The following is an 18280-nucleotide window of genomic DNA, read 5'->3' as shown; positions in this document are numbered from 1 at the left end:
GCTTCTCCCAAGCTATCATTTATGTGCATAGCAAATCCCTGGATTGTCAAGTACCGTACAATTCAATGATCGATAACGTAGCAGATAGACCCATTAATCTTCAAGTGTGTGAATAGTTTTAGGGAAATGCATATGAACCCATGCATCTATTAAGGAGCATTTCCTCAGCATTGTAAAGCATCTCCAACTATCTCTAGTAATTGTAATAGGATTTTACAAGTCTATAGGAGGCAATGTGTTTTTCAAAGAGAAACTGAATCCACACTTTGGTGGGTCTTCACTGCATGGCTGGAAGGCAGATAGTGACAACAGTAGGGCTCCAATTTTCTAGACTTCCTGACCAACCACCACCTGCTTGGACCAGGTCTGATTATAGTCACACAGTAATGGCCACACTGTCTTAAAATACCCATAGTGGGACTGATCAAAAAACAAGGATAAAAGCGCTCCAAGGTGCAGAAAGATCTGTATTTGTTCAGATTAAGAACACAAAAATGGAAGGGCACCCACTGTTAAATGTTGAGCAATAACACTTGATGTACTTATAAATAATAGCAATAAAAGATTCACATTCCCGGCAGTCAAGCATTTCACTCTTTCAACCGTGCAAACAGTGAAAGGGACCACCGAGACAAACAATTGCTATTCCACGTGAAAGGAGCACACATGGGAGATATTTACTTGCACGTTTTAATAAAACCAACAAACTATGCTTCCAGGTCGATCCTGGCAAAGAGGTTGGGTCGACCTAGAAACGCATAGTTTGTTGGCCTTAATAAAACATTCAAGTATATATCTCCCATGTGTGCTCCTTTCACGTGGAATACCAGTCAATTCTCTTGTAGGTCCCTAATGCCAATTCCATTTTAGGTTTATCACTGGTGCTAAGAATGAAACAAAGTCCAATAAAGCCATCAGAGGACTCACCACGCTTCTTTTTGTTTTTCGTCCTTTGTGAGCTTGTATGTGAAGACTGAGCACAATATGTTACTTCCTTGGTCAACTGCTAATTCAAGTGCATTTGCTGCTTTTTTGAGGCTATATGGGTGATATTGGTTGCAACCAAAAGTACACAGTATGCAAACATCACTAATGGGCAATTATCAATTAAAGGCACTTAAAAGTTTTAAAGAATCCAGAACCACAAACGCATTTAAAACAATGTTATATTTAAAATAATCTGTAATCTTTCTTCCTTTAAAGCCTAGTGGTCCTCATACCTCAGAACTTTATTAGGCTTCCTCCTTGATGGTGTGGTCAAATGTTCAGGTTTTTAGTTGCAATTAATGTAAAAAAAAAAAATGATTTATATTCTGTTCCTGGCTTTGGCTTCAATAATTGCCATTAAAAACCTGACTGGTATTGCCATCATGTAGGGACTGATAAGCTCTTTTGCTGGAAGGAGTTTTTGACATTTTTCATTTCCAGTGGCCAGAATAATTGCATTTATATATACAAATGAAACTGAAATTACAATATAAGAGATTTATATTAACAATCTTATACCCATATACGTTGGAAAAAGAGACACATTGCATGTTATTAAAATGCCGCTCTTTATTTATATAGATACCTTCATGCAACTTTGTGTTGAAGTGCAATTTTTTTCATAAAAAAAGTGTATAAAATTAATAATTGAGGCTTTTTCCTGAAAACAAACAACTGGCTACAGGTATCCATGTCCACCTTCACATAGCTTTATGAAAAACAAAATTTGCATTAAAACAAAAAAGTAATGAAACATAAGTTTGTTCCTAAATCTTTCTTCCACGCAGAGATTTACACAAAAAAAACATTGTAAGACTATTTTCACACAATGTCTTTATTTGTCTGCATCATGGCCGTTTTTCTGGATGACCATATTTTTTTTGCCAAAACTAGGCCATTTTATGCTCAGGACAAAGGGCCAGGACAAAGGGTAGGCCAGGGTAGGTGATGGCCTAGGGCGCCATCTCCTGGTGAATTACAGGGGGCACAATGTGTGCTCAAGTAAAAATCCCCCCACCTGACCTCACCCATGGCAGCATCCCTTCCCCTGCTCTGCCCCACAGCTGCTGAAGGCTCCAGCCCCGCCATGGCAGGCATCTGCTCTATTCCTCTCTTCTCTTTGGCTCCGGAGCTGAAGAAAATCTTCTGACCAATGTCACATGACCTCCGGAGCCAATCAGGAGAGGGGAGAAGTGCAACTGTAGTGACAGATGCCCCAACCTCCACCCCCTTCCGACAGAGAAAAATGAGGAGTATCCTCCGCTCCCAGACAGTGTTCTCTTCCACAGCTACTGCTTTGTGGGTGAGTATATGAATGTATGTGTGTGTGTGTGGGGGGGGGGGGCTGAGGTACTCCAAGCATGACTTGTGAGAGGTAAAGATAGAACTAAAGCTCCCAGCATGCTCATGTGTGGCTAAAGTACTCCCAGCATGACCTGTGTGTTTGAGGTACAACTACAGCTCCCAGCATGACCTGTGTGGCAGAGATAGAACTACAGCTCCCAGCATGACCTGTGTGTTTGAGGTAGAACTACAGCTCCCAGCATGACTTGTGTGGCAGAGGTAGAACTACAGCTCCCAGCATGACTTGTTTGGCAGAGGTAGAACTACAGCTCCCAACATGACCTGTGTGTTTGAGGTAGAACTACAGCACCCAGCATGAACTGTGTTGCAGAGGTAGAACTACAGCTCCCAGCATGACCTGTGGGGTTGAGGTAGAACTAAAGCTCCCAGCATGCTCATGTATGGCTGAAGTACTCCAGGCATGACCTGTGTGGTTGAGGTAGAACTACAGCTCCCAGCATGTTCCTGTATGGCTGTGATAGAACTATAACTCCATCATCCTAAGCCAGCCCCAATGCTCCTCCCCTGGACCAGAGACAGATTAGCAGTATGAGCCTCCATTCCACCTCCTCCTCATGAGACAGTGTCATCCTCCATCTGCAACGGCTCCCCATGGACCAGATATAGCAGCAGAATATAGGTCTGCCCTCCACCGCTTTAAGGGACAGTGAACTGGCCCCTTGTGTAAAAAGTTTTCAGGACCCCTGCTATACACTATGTGGGGGCAGCCAGGAGGCTATACTTGTGGGGGCTATAGACTGGGGGGGCATTTGCTTTCTCTGCCTAGGGCACCAAAACTCCTTGTCCCGTCCCTGACCATAATTTGCATAAAACGGAGCATTGAAGCTGGAAATCCTTCTCATCAGGAAGTGATATAGTAGAGAACAGGCATGGACAGGATAAAGACAGTGTAACATGTAAAAAAGGTTACGTTTGTTTACAGTAGGAGCGATTGGTGCAGCATTGGACGCTAGACAGATAGAAGGAGTAGTGGAGACTGTATCTTAAGGGAAATTATTCCCAGGTAGAGATAAACACAGCTCATGCTTACATCGGATTTCTCAGCATTTGGTTACCAGTGGCTGAAAAAGTTGGATGCAGCCCTAAGGCTGCCTGAAAATCATGGATACAGCCATAGGCCATGTTCTCATGTTGTATAAGACCGGCCGGGTCATGGAACGGAATGGCCGGTCTAAGCAAATATCATCTTTACCGCTTCTGTATTCGGATGCGGGATCCGAATTTCCCGCTGCACACAATGGAGCATGCAGCTGGAGCTGCAAACTCCATTGTACGAACTGACAGGGTTTTTTGTGGCCGCTATTCAAGGAATAGCGGCCACAGAAAACTGACATGTCACTCTCTTGCACCTAATTGCACCCAATAGTGTGCACGGATATAATACTATCATGTCACTCTCTTGCGGCACTGCTAGGGATCCTGGCCAGAGTGTATACTATGTGTATACATACTGGCCGGGATTCCCTCAGCCTTCAGAACAACGTAAGTTTCGTACCAATCATGGCCGTTGCAACAACAGCCATGAGTACTACGGAACTTGCATTGTGTGAACACAGTCATAGGCTGTATCTATGATATCCTGAACTCCATAGGCCTGCATCAAACTTCTTCAGACACCGATATTCAAATGCTGAGCGATCCGATGGAAGCAAGCTTGAGTTGAGTTTATCTCTATTCCCCAGGATATCTAGCTAGATTTCAGCCTGAGATACAGCTGCATGCAACTTCTTCAGCCAGCATTAAAAATGAAGATCTTATATTGTTTGTCTGGCAGATTCTGTGGAGATAAGTCATGTTTTAATGAAGTCTGGTGGGTTAAGTTAAATAAGAGAAAATAAGAAAAAGAAAACGATTTCAAGAAGATGCCCCCTGTAAACCACAAGATATAAACACAATGTAACCTCTTAAGGCTGTATTACACAGCACGATATTGAGGAGGAAGCGGACATGACCTGCCAGGCCTGCGCTTGCTCCCTCTTCATTCCCTGCCTGGGCTATTACACACACAGACAGCGAGGGGTGGAGGGAGGGGCACAGTGGTAAGGGCTAATTGGATCGTCCAGGCGGCCCATTGAAGTAAGTGGCAGTGAGTGGTTTTTCCTTGCCCCAGGTGCTGCCATCTCATCTTGATGATGATGCTGGGACTATGAGCCATCAGCCATAATCTGGGGGAAATCATGGCAGCAAGGGGGGCATTTATTAATGTTACGGCAGGGGCATACGCCAGGGAGAAGGTGCAGATTCGCCCCTTCTTACTGGTGTTCGCCTGCCATATGCCCCGCTGGCCCGACAAGCAGGCGGGGTAATTCAGGGGCACGGCAAGGCGGGGAGGACCCGTGTCCACCTCCCACTCCGCATTTATCATAATTTATGCCATAATACAATCATGATCCAAATCTATACCTGCTGGAAGCATGTGTAGATCTGGTATGCAGAAGGCGCCTGGCCAGCCTGGTTCACAGACAGGCCTGTGCCTCTTAGTGAATTTGGCTGTGGAAAAGGGGGTGCAGACTAATTTAAGACAGGTCTTCATAAATCCCCACCCCACCCCCAAGTGTTCAATTCTTTGGCAGCAACACAACAGGAGAGATGAAGTATTCTTCACTTCTCATTAAAATTTGTGAGCAGTAATACATGTTAGGCCCTGTAGAGAAGGAATGCCAAACTGGTGGCCCTCCAGCTGTTGCAAAACTACAATCCCCATCATGCCTGGACAGCTAAAATGGGTTTAACAGCACTGTTTCTATCCTTGCAGATGACATCAAGCTTTGCATTACAGTATATGAATATCTGGAATATGATCAAGCGTAAATGCCATTAAAAAACAAAATAACAATAATAATTTGTCACAGGCACATGTTTCAAGCTGTAATTGGTCAGGATTTAACTGCTGAGACCCTCACTGATAGATATGTAAATATATATATATATATATATATATATATATATATATATATCGTATTTTACGGCTTATAAGATGACTGGGCCTCAACTTTTGCAGTTTGAAGAAATAGTTATTTTATATATGAAGATGTATGCAAAGAAGGGGTCAGTTGAGTCTCAGTTGCGAGTCTCAACAGGCCTCATTTGCGAATCTCAACAGGCTTCCGTCCCAGGAGGGATATCTGGCTATTCCCATGTTTTGAAACTCGCAACTGAGGCTCCACGGACCCCACTGTTAAATGAGTACTCCATTCTATTTTTTTTCACTGATCTTCCCGAGCTTAGTGATTTGTTGTATTTTTGGTCTATTTTTCATTGCCCCTGGAAGCCAGAATCCTACTTCACACTGATGAGGGGCAAATACCCAGAAATAGCTGTTTGTGGATGGATGCCTTGGTAACGCTTGTCTTATGTCGTTACACTCGCAACAGAGTTAGACTTATAGGAGCCAACCTGGAGTTTCCCTATTTAGGTCCAATGCTTGCAACAGAGTGAGGAGCTTAGGGGCTCTGTATCAGGGTGGTTTGGTGATCTTCCCACTGGGAGGCACCCCTTGGCAACAGGCTTCCTTCCCGGGAGGGATATCTGGCTATTCCCGTGTTTTGAGACTCGCAACTGAGGCTCCACAGACCCTTTCTTTGCATATTCAAATTTTGTAGGGGACAATCAGTGGAGACTCTCAAATGACTACTCCATTGGATTTTTTCACTGATCTCCCCGAGCTCAGTGATTGTTGTGTTTTGTTCTAGTTAAAATATAGAGTTTGGGATATACTCACTGTAAAAGACTACCCTTTTTCCAAAGTACTCCAAATAAAAGTTAATAAAAACGATCAGACAGCAGTGGGATCTGAGAGGCAGAGAAGGAGGTACAATAATACCAGCAGGATAAAAGGGTGGGCCAGACGGGTGAAAGAAGTTTGTTTTTCTGGGCACAGTGCCACTGTACCGTATCTCTTTTTTCTATACCCCGGACACCTGCAGCTTTCTCTGCCCTTCATACAGTCGCTGCATGTGGCGGAGATGTGGACGTTTTTGAGCTCCTCCCACTGTATGCAGCGACCGCAGATTCTCCAGTTCAGTTCCAAAGTTCCACCTGCATCTCTAAGACAACAACACCTGGTGTCTAAGACGACCCCTGACTTTTGAGAAGATTTGGATTAAAAAGTAGCCTTATACACAAAATACAGTACATATACATACTGTATGTGTGGATATATATATATATATATATATATATATATATATATATATATATATGTAGCAATCTATGAGAGAAATATAGACCTCAGACATACACTGTATCAATGGAAAGTTTTCATTAATGTACATTATGGTGTAATAATATGTACAGTGTTTCATTATCATGTAAGCAGAGTTCCATATACACCAATTGTTTCAGTGTCCCAGGTGTTCATTGAAATAACTATAATTCAGCTAATCCAAATGGTAACATCAATTCCCAAAAGAAAGAAATCCATGCTAACATGTTATCACTACAATAACATCATTCTACTGGGAAAGGGAAAATGGCAATGTTGTTTCCATACAGACAATCCAGTTACCAAAAACAACAAAACATTTAGGAATATATATATATATATATATATATATATATAGCCTTATAAATGTAACTACAAAGATCACGCACTAGAATTGTCCTTCATCTCCTAAGTCTTCTGACCTTGAATCCTATATTAAGTTAATAATCCATAGAGTTCTTACCTTGTTGGGGCTCTACATCGATTGCCGAGGAGCCTTCACTATCGAGTTGAGGCTGGACTCTATTCTGCTGGAGCACTGTAGACTGCTTGTTCAGATGCTGAGGGTGGGTTTGGCTCTGGGCTAAACATGGCATGCTTCTCCTTGATGGCTTCAGTTGGTGTTCCTTATCAGTCCCACTCTTGCTCTTAAACATACCTAATATAGAAAAAATTTTTATTAATATCAGGATTTTTCCATCCCGTTTTATAAAGCTCTTTGATAGCTGTCAAGAAAATCTAGAAGGCACTGACTATTTGTATAGTGTAGCCTGCTCAATGTAACAGGTAGCAAAGAAGGAATTCTGCGGAGATCTTTCCTTTAACTGCTCGCATGGTGACATATATCCCTGTGCTTGTGTAGTGACCTGCAGCTGACTGCTTACACTTACATGGTCACATACATCTCACTGCTCACATGTTGGTGTGCATCTTGCTGCTTACAGCTGCCATAAAACTGCATTAGAAAAAAATCCATAGAAATAACCTATGTGCATAGAGCCCTGTTTGATCCGAGTGGGAGTATGGCATGAATGAGAGGAGAATATATAGTCTGTAGCTGGAAAATTCAGTTCATGACATCACTGGAAATAATACAAGTGAAGGAAGACAAAGCACAGACTCACTGGGTGACAGAGGGAGCTGTGGGCTCTCTGGAGACCAGGAGGCTGTAATGTTACATATATACAGCAGCATTGCGATTAAGGAAGCCTGGATGAAGTCAGATGTAGTTAAACAAATTACTGGAAGTGTCTAAGTACATCTTAACACAATTGTAGCTCCTACCATTCCTCTTAGTCTGAGCCACATCTGGGGTAGTGCAGTATACTGTATGTGCACTGTTATGACAGGGAACATCTGGACAAGTTAATGCCACCACATGTAAAAGTGAATATTGTATGACACATTTCTGTGACCAGTGTTTCCTCTAAGCCTTAGATAGTAAGGGGCAGTAAGGGAACAGAGGCCCCCCTTTAAGTCAGACAATGTGGAACAGCATCACATAAATCTGAATCTACAATTAGTTAATATTTAGCTGTAAAGAAGCCAGGTATACAGGCTACATAGCATCTAGAGAAGTAAAGAATTTAAAGGGGTAATCCAGCAAAGGGGGGAAAAAACTAAAACTTTCAAATCAACTGGTGCCAGAAAGTTGCTAGAGATTTGTAATTTACTTCTATTAAAAAAGAAAATCACAAGTCTTCAGGAAATTACCATCTACTGTATGTCCATCAGGAAGTGGTGTATTCTTTCTAGTCTATAGAGCAGCAGGAGGCTTTCTATGGGGATTTGCCACTGCTCTCGACGGTTCCTGTTATGGACAGGGGTGGCAGCAGAGAGCATTGTGTCAGACTGGAAAGAATATACCACTTTCTGCAGGACATACAGCAGCTAATAAGTACTGGAAGACTTTTTTTTTTTTCAAAGACGATTTTTAAATAGAAGTAAAATACAAATCTCTGCCAGTTTCTGACATCAGTTTCTTTGAAAGTTTTTGTTGTTGTTGTTTGAGTACCCCTTTAAAGGGACACTAACAGCAAGTTTGCACATAGAAACCTGCTGTAGTGTACCTATAGATGAATTGATGACGAATCCAGAGATGATGTTTGTATCTGGATCCATTGCAACATTTTAGAGAAATATAATAAACAAACTAATATGTAGGTTTGCAGTTTTAGTACACAGGGGACATTCCCTGCCCCTCGGTTCACATTCCCACATGCCTACTGCCTTATTCATCATTGTATATATGTATGCACAAGTAGTCATATCTCCTTCCCCAGCCCATATCTCATGCCGTAGTGTCACAGGCCTAGTGTTTATTGCCCTGGCTGTAAAGTGGCTGAATTCTAATTGTTCAGCCTCCTGTTTCCTCCCTGCTGTGATCATACAGATAAGTGCAGGGAAGGGAGAGAGAGGACTGTTAACTGTAACTGTAGTCCAGCAAAGTTCTCTCTATGATTGGATAGCACTAAGAGTTGCTTTGCCTGATCATTAAAAGGAGAGTTCTGTGAATCTGCATGGGAGCAGACTTTCTCTAAGCAGGTATAGCGTTCCTGCATCTTAGAGGTAACAGTGGTTGAGATGGCTGTAGAAAGCACATCACACAGCATATTGTAGTAGATAATGGTGATTTCTCACTCAGTGTGTGATGTTTTTTCTCCTTTAGACCTCCATATAGTAGTAGCATGTGTAAATGTGCGTCTACATTTTTTTGGTGTCATATTCTTCAATACAAATCCTTGAATCACAAGATCAAAGAATCTCATGAATGAGAAAAATGGCGCTAGAAAAATGTCAGAAAAAAAGAAACATTATTGTGGAAAAAAAAATGGCAGGAAACTGACATCTTGGAGGTCATAAAAAGTGCACTTCTGCACTTCTGGGCAGCTAAACCAGGAAGATGATTTGGGGACTAACTCTCTTCTATGTATATCCTCATCTAGGCATTGTGTAGATGTCACAGTTTCCAGTCATCAGATGAAATAACATTGCTTTTTATGCTAATGATGTTGGGATGGGACAAATGTAAAATACAAATGTTATATTACATTTCCCAAATATTATTACTTTATAATGAGACAGGTAACATATACAAGATATATAATATATACTGTAACGCCAGCAATACACTACAGCTCTCACTCTCATTGGTGGCAGTCAATGTTGTAATCCTGTAAATTGCTGCGTTGGTGAATCTTCAAACTGGATTATGTATCCATCAAGTTCTGTCAATAACTAATTGAAATTCCAGACAAGTGCCTTGCTTCATTCTAGAGTCTAAGGAAGTTCAAGAACAAAGTGACAAACAGTTCTCTAAACCATCTGCGGACTTATGCTTAAAGGGGTTATCCAGCGCTACAAAAACATGGTCACTTTCCCCCTACTGTTGTCTCCAGTTTGGGTGGGGTTTTGAAACTCAGTTTCATTGAAGTAAATGGAGCTTAATTGCAAACCGCACCTGAACTGGAGACAACAGTAGGGGAAACGTGTCCATGTTTTTGTAGCGCTGGATAACCCCTTTAATCCTGAATTAAGCCATGGTAGAGGATAAGTGTCTGATCACAGGGACTCTGACCTCAGGGACCCCCCCCCCCCCCAATGTTCTCCAGAAAGAGGTCCTGACCCTCCCATGCAGCTGTTAGAGTCAGGACCCAATTCTGAAGTTTGTAAGGGGTCCCAGAATTTTGATCCTTAACAATCAGACACATCCCCTTCTCTGTAGCTAGAGGATCGATATGAGGAGATGTAATACCCCTTTAAGGCTATGTTCACGCAACGTGAACATGTTCATGATCATTATTTGCTGCCATTATTATCAACAGACAGCCGTCTCTTGGTGCTAATATGACTGCCAGTCCAAACATGGTCATCGTATTCTCCTTGTGGGAACATAGCCTAAAGGTGTCTTTAACCAACAATAGGAAAAACCACAAATTTAAACCCCTTCGCATCAGTAATCTGTATAAATACATTCCTACTGCACATACCCCGTGCAGTAGGTATGTATATATACTGTACATTCCTACACTGACGTGGCTTTGTGATGAGAGCGAGATCGCTGCAGGCATAGCGATCCCGCTCTCATCTGTGTCCGGGGCCGCAGGTAATGAGAGTCAGCTGCGATTCTGCAGCCAACTCTCATTAACCCCTTAAACGTCACGATCTGCAGCGATCAAAGCGTTTAAGGTACTCAGTGAAAGATCAGGCATCTTTGACTGATAGGGACCCCCGCAGCCTTGCTGCATGGGTCCCAATCGCATGTGCCAACAGGCGTGGGGAAGCTCCTTACCTAAGTCCTGTCGGATCCGCGATCTATGTGTAGAGTCTGCTCTCAGGCAGGCTCTATACATAGATCGCCGATAACACTGATCTCTGCTATGATATGGCATAGCATAAATCAGCATATGCAATGTAATGATTGCATATATTACAGTGTTAAAAGAAATTTAAAAAAATTGTATTAAAAGTTTTTAAAAGTATTAAAAAAAAACTTATAAACCCCCTCCCAATAAAAGTTTAAAATACCCCCTTGCCCATTATAAAAATATAAATATAAATAAATAAACATATTACATATCGTAGCATGCGCAATTGTCCGATCTATTAAAATATAACATTATTGTTCCTGCACGGTGAACGACGGAAACGGAAAAAAATGCAGTAGGATTGCTGATTTTATTAAATTATATATCACAAAAAATCTCATAAAGAGCAATCAAAATTTTTCTGCTTCAGCAATATTATATTAATAAAAACTAGAGATCATGGCGCAAAAAATGACACCCCAACCAGCCCTGTAGGTAGAAAAATAAAAGCGCTATGGCTCTTAGAAGGCGGGGAGGAACATTGCATTAATCTGACCTGGAATTTTGTGCATCAAAGGGCTCTGTCTTGAAGGGGTTAATCAGTTGGGATATCATTGAGTTTTTGCCAACAGGCCAGAAAGAGCTAAATGTCTCCCATATGTGGGCACTCTTTGTTATAATCTATGGGAATTATGAGAACCAAGTAAGTGCATTATAACTCCCTAACTTTTTACTACCTTCCGCCTATCTTCTTCCAGGTCTGTTTTAGGAAATGAGAATGCAGTGATGTCATAAATTCTACTAATGGGAATCCCTATAAAACAGTAGACCCTTCCCATCACATACACTGCAATGAAATGAATTATACTGTTGATTTCTCTGCCCACTGATCACAGGTATGACTTGAAGATCTATAAAGCGAAGAGGCACAGAATTACATTGCTAAAACTTAATGTTTAATTAAAAAAAAAAGTATAAAATCCAACACTATAACAAGGATCAACAGTACTTTGCAAACCAGATGACCAGTGGCACTTGTTTAAATCAAACTGGGCCACCCAGACCCACTAAGCATAAAATGTGTATAATGTGTAAATGTGCATAATGTTATGCATCAATATAACATTTACCCCCATGCAGAATTATTAGTGGGTCTGGTTAGCCCAGTTTGATCTGAGTTTCGTTGGTCATCCCCAGACCCCCTGCACCTCTGCCTCACTGGCTAGAATATGGATAGAGATGGTCTCAAAGGGTGGTATACAATTTTAAGCGGTGTAGCAATAGGGTTTGCTATTATGATCTGGCCTGTATGCTAGGGATGCCCTCTGACCCCCCTCACCTTGTGCTGTCACTTTGCAGTCCTCTTGAGTCAGCTGTGAGCCTGCAGGCTGCTCTCTTTCTATTTAAATAAGACACATTGCTTGCCGAGTGCTAACAGGAGGAGGAGAGCCTTCTGCTTCCTGTCCGGCCAACTCAGTATTTCCTATGTGATGTAGATGCATTATACAGCATCCAGGCCTGACTAGAAGAGGTCAGAGCACTGAAACACAGCAGGAGTGGGACAGGTGAGCATTACGGGGCGGGGGTCAAATTAAATAGGGGGCCTGATCAGCTATACAAACATATAGATTGTATGAAAGGGCAACACCTTCTTGCTGATTCAGTTGTTCTTCTCAGGGGCGTAGCTACAGCGGTCGCCACGGTCGCCATGGCGACCGGGCCCGCCATCTTGGGGGGCCCGCACGGGCCCCCGCCACCTGTCTTTGCTCCTAACTTTACAGCAGCAGCCCGTCCATGCATCCATGGGTCACAAAGACCCATGGATGCAGCAGGCTGCTGCTAAATTGCACGCTCAGGGCCCGGCTCACCTCTTCGTCGAGGCCCCTCCCCCACGTCATCGTAAAGTTACGTCCTCTGTGTCCTGGACTGTACCATCCCTGAGGCAGGTGAGAGCTTTTTTTCAGGCAGTTCTCTCTCCTCCCAGCCTGCAGGGGGCGGTAGATGGTATAGAGCAGGCCAGCTAACCAGCTCTGCCCAGCCTGCAGTTGGGCTCAGCCAACACCTGACAGGAGGAAATGCAGTGTGTCTATGGCTGCATCTCCTGCCTGGTGTGCAGGGAGGAAGGACAGGCTGCTGGGAGAGGGGTTCCTGGGACAGGGGGTGGACCAGCAACTACTTCTGCAGCGACCAGGACCTGCACCTACAGAGACTGAGTGCCTGGGGACTACTGCACCCAACATCTCTTAGGTAACCTGCTGTATTTACCATGTAATATACACTACTGCACCCAACATCTCCTGGCCAACCTGCTGTATATACTATGTAATATACTGTACACTACTGCACTCAACATCTCCTGGCCAACATGCTGTATATACCATGTAATATACACTACTGAACCCAACATCTCCTGGCCAACCTGCTGTATATACCATGTAATATACACTATTGCACCCAACATCTCCTGACCAACCTGCTGTATGTAACATTTAATGTACACTACTACACCCAGCATCTCCTGGGTAACCTGAGTAGTACTGCATTAACCAGTATGCACAATCAACTAAAAGTGTATAAAAAATTTGAAAACATTCTTAAAAATAATAATAACTCCCACCCATAGTAATAACTGAAATCACCCCCCGTTTTCCCCATAAAAAAAATGTGAATTTGTTTACAGAATTGTCAGTACTAAATTATCACATTCCTGCATGGGGATAGGTTTGAGGCGATGTGGCATTGTGTGTGTGTGTTTGTGTGGCATTATCTACACCCGTGGTTCTTCTATTTTTATTACAAAGTCAACCCCTATGTACTGTATATGCATTGGATTATTTGATGCCATAATTATTTTGAGACAAGATTTTAATATTATAAAAAGTATCAAGCACAAAGTTAGGTGTTCTATTACTCCAGTTAATAACTTCACTTTGGTGTCCCTCCCATAAAAGATAGTACATAAAAAATCCTTACATGCTGATGTCAAGGATGTACTACTAAAGGGATTCTATTTCTATCAACATTTTATGAGGGGAAAAAAGACAACAAAAAAAAAAACATCAGTTACTTTTGTCGCCGTTTCCATTGTCACAGGGCTTTCAACACATCCAATCTGACACCAGCAGTGCTTCTTCATTGAAGTCTCTTGCACATTTCACTCATTGTTTTTCCGCTGTCTTATAACTTTAGTCACTCATAATAAAGCACTAGGATTATATTGGGTCAACCACTGATCTGCATTGTCCTTCTAATGTATTTAAAACCTTTTAATCATTTTGCTGCTATGTTTTACATGCAGAGCTAACAAATCCTAGATGGACTGACAAGGCGGCCTACCGCGATTTCCTCACTATTAGCCGTTAATTGTGACTCCTGTAATGTTATCTGTATTGTATCACGAGGAGTTATTGACCTGCTCCCCAGTTTTCCTATCTCGGCTATGCAGGGCTGTAGTACTGCTAGTTCCTTCTTCGCTGTTTGGAGTCTTTGGTTGTTGTGCAGTATTTCTATTCTATCACCAGACTATAGACTGATTTTATAGAAAAAACACTCGCTATTCTGTAAATTAAATAGTGTGAAATGATTAAAGATGCAGCCGCATTGAAGGCTTCCTCATCTGTTATAATACGATTGGGATAGATTTCTTATTAACATCTAATTGTCTGCTTGCTCTTATTATGTAACAAGCACATTGATGTGCAGCCCCATGACTCTACTATATGATCACTCTAACCCAGATGTATCAATCTTTGTTAATCAAAATGAATATAATTTGCCTGTAGCAACAAATCACATCTCGGCTTCATATTCTGATAAGCTCTGGTAACATGAAAGCTGAGCTGTGATTGGTTACTGGCACACCAGGCCAGATTTTATTCAACATGGGTTGAATAAATCTGGGCATCTGAGTTAAAAAGTAAAAATAAATCAATCAATCAATCAACAGTTTTAATTTTAGATGGGTTACCAATCGCATATAGGCTGGGTTCACACAGCGTATGACACCAGCCGTTGTCAGTGGAGTTCATCCCAACAGGTACTGCAGTACTGGCCAGATGAACTTCATTTCTTTTTAATTGGGATGCAGGCACATTTAGGTGTGCCTGCATTCCAATTACCCATAGCGGCTGGAGCCACACTTTACATTGTCTGCTCTGTCAGTCTTGTGGGGCCACTATTTAAAGAATGTGGGGCCACTTTTCAATGAATGGTGGCCGCACAAAACTAACATGTCAGTTTTCAGTGCCGCCGCAAGGAATACTATTTATATACACTCTGGCCGGGATTCCATAGTAATTAAAGCAATCTACAATTTACAAATCTACAAAGCAATCAGCAATCTGCGTGAACTTAGCCATACTTACTTTATATGTCCAACAGATACCTATGATGGATGTCATATGGTAAAAATATATGTTTTTTTTTACTGGATCCAGCCCAACTAAAGAGTACAAAAGTCTGTATTATTCCATCCTGCAAAGTTCAAAGGATAAAACCCAGGAGTTAGTTGAGGCCAGGAGTTACTTGTGGAAACTGTATGTTGTTAACTTGTTACCTCTCATTTAAAAGTTAAATGAATGAGACCCTTTAAAAGTATATCTTTTTCAGTTTACAATATTAGTAAGTGTATTCACAGCCCTTACTGACAGAAGATTCCTGTGTACCTAATAGAGCTAAAATCAGTCTCCCCTCTTTCAGGCTGTTCCGTCCCTCTCTTTATGCTAAATGGCGATCCTGTCCATAAGCTGGCTGAGCATGGAGAAGCATGTGACCATACTCCTCACTCTATGTCCTCCATAGACATATACAGGCTCAGTGGAGGACACAGAAGGAGGGGAAGGATCACATGCCCTACATGCAGGGCCGGATTAAAGGGAGGGCACCCAGGGCACATGCCTCAGGGCCTCCACCACTTAAGGGCCCCCACCAGCCCGAACCCTAGCAGAACAGTGCTGCTTACCCAGGATATCAGGCCATGTAATAGGGCCCTGACACAGTGGGTAAGAGCGCAGAGAAAGTGCTGTGTTCTCACATTGCATTATTAACACAAACACAATGTGGGAATACACTCTGATACTTATCCCCCCCCTGCTTCTGTCTCTAGGGCCTGGCATCTTCCCCTGCTCTGCAGCCTCTAGTGACCACTTGTTTAACAGAGGAGGATGCTGAGCCATACAGCCAGGAGTGAGGAGGGGTCTGTGCTAAGTCGCCTACAGTAAGCAGCCATCTGTATAGATCGTGGTATCGTTTTTTTTTTTTCTTTTGGGGGGGGGGGGTTTGTCGCCCGGGGCCTCCACCAACCTTAATCCGGCCCTGCCTACATGCTAGACCATTTTATGGACAAACTCACCATTGAGCATACAAAGCAGGACAGCACAGTCTGGGGGAAGAATGACTGATATCAATGTTGTGAGGTACACAGGAAGCTATTGTCAGTAAGGGCAGTGTGTACATTTACCAATACTGTACACTTAGCAATTTTGCTATAAAGTGGCCAACTTTTTTAAGTTACCCCTGTGCCACCTGACTCCTCTTACTCATTCATCAAACCTTTCCACTCTACTCTCTATACATCTCAACACACACGCTACAGCCTTATAGAGACAACGATTATCTGAGGGGACAACTTGTATCAATGATCTGTGACAAGGTTTTTATACTATATTACTCAGCGGTATCCCATTCCACCATAAAGCTACATCTCACAACGGCTGTCAAGATGGGTCCTGCCTTGTGATTATCACTATAGACCACTAGGCATTTTGACATTAAAATGCAATGACTTTAAATTCTAAACAGTTGTGGCAGGAGGCTTCAGATGGAGTGTCTGGTATAATTGAGAAAAGGAGATCCTGCTCACTTCCATAGTGTCATTCAATAATCCTGAAATTCAGTTCATTAGGTAAGTAAGTGTAACAAAAACTCACATAGACAATTAGTAGATTAGAATAGCACTGACTGCACATACAGTATGGTGCTGCTGCTGTGGATGCCTTGGTGTTGCTCAAGATTCAGCACAGTAAGCTGGTAATTTTTATTGAAGTCATATTTCTAAATATTTATTTATCGTTATAAATGACAAATACGGCACATTATAAAATAATAAAAGATGTTATGAAATATTTATTAAACACTTCCTCAGGACAGAACATTCCCATCTCAGTAATTATTGTATACCTACATCTATGTCATATTCACTTTCTATCAAAGTCATAAATAAAAGTAAAATAGGCTGCAGATCAGGCCAGCTCTTGTAATGACCTCCTAGCTCTATATAATTTTATCCCTCAGTATTACAAACAATAAATTGCCTGAAATTTGACCATGTACAGATTCACTGAAACCATAACCTATGCCTGACTCCAAAGACCTAGAACATTCATTTTACCAGAATCTTTCACTGATGACAGTGACAGATCAGATAAACCAAAATTTACTGCACATACAGTACCTGTGACTTCCCTGGGTTAAACATCATACATTTTTTAGGTCCAAAATTCTGTTCTAACTGCTTTTTTATTATAATTTTTATAGCTGTTTCACGTCTTGCTTTAGATGTATAACAGCTTAAAGTGTACCAGTTGTCTAAATCAACGGTATATCTGAAATGAAGAAAGGAAAACAAAGCTATACTGTGAGGGACTGGTTGTTCAGACAAGATGGCGGACATGGATAGTGGACCCTATGCTCATTCTCGCCCACTGTCCCTGCCTACTTGCCACAATATGCCCTAGGTGACAGCAAGCAACTGGGCAGCAGCCCCTGCACTGGCTAGGTGGAACACAAAATAAGACAAGACAAACAAATACAATAAAGAAGAGTCGACAGTCTGGGTCACAACAATCAGGCAGCACAGTACAAAGCAAGATGCAAAAAGCAAGTAAAAAAACAGGCTAAATGGTCAGGGGCAGGCAGCAAACATGAATGGTAAGAAATACAAGGCAGAAGGGTCAGAATCAACACAGAGAATAGCAGAGATAGAAGCACGATGAGACAAGCTCAATAACCGACACTAGAATGAGACACAGCCAAACACTTATAGGGAACAAGGAGACTGTCCCAGCCTCTATTGAACAAGGCTCCTGGTTCCAAACAAAATTCCCTGTGGCCAGAACTTACAGCAGTGTAACTCCTTCATAGCCACAGCACACAGTGGGTGGGGCTGAACATCCTGATAGAAACAGGCCAGTGTTCAGAAAGGGTTCAGGTCACTGCACAAGACATACAAAAACACTGAATATTAGCGTCATCTCAGCTGAACAGCACGAGCCGAGGGGCGCACGGAGTTCAGCACAGGCACATTCTTGACATATACTTACCAGAAATCCAGGTCCAGCCTCCTGAAGGCAGATTTTTAGTCTTGTGCCAGTTGAAAAAAGAGACTAAATACATGAAGCCTGACCAGTACAGAGTGTCA

General features: G+C 42.2%; 1 protein-coding gene across 5 annotated transcripts in view; it reads right to left on the bottom strand.

Moving 5' to 3' along the window:
- Window positions 1-18280, bottom strand: part of ANO3 (anoctamin 3) — a 368385-nt gene that overhangs the window by 169774 nt on the left and 180331 nt on the right. For 3 of the 5 annotated variants that reach the window (XM_069965762.1, XM_069965764.1, XM_069965763.1), the window contains exon 2: window positions 7020-7214. In XM_069965762.1, coding sequence (XP_069821863.1) covers window positions 7020-7214 — 195 coding nt within the window. Of the gene's footprint in view, window positions 1-7019; window positions 7215-7446; window positions 7558-18280 lie in introns of those variants that run through there. The other 2 variants (XM_069965765.1, XM_069965766.1) reach the window with 2 other exon arrangements.

The sequence above is a fragment of the Dendropsophus ebraccatus genome, chromosome 4, assembly GCF_027789765.1.
Source record: "Dendropsophus ebraccatus isolate aDenEbr1 chromosome 4, aDenEbr1.pat, whole genome shotgun sequence".
Taxonomy (NCBI): Eukaryota; Metazoa; Chordata; class Amphibia; order Anura; family Hylidae; genus Dendropsophus; species Dendropsophus ebraccatus.
This window is presented reverse-complemented; position numbering and strand designations above follow the sequence as displayed.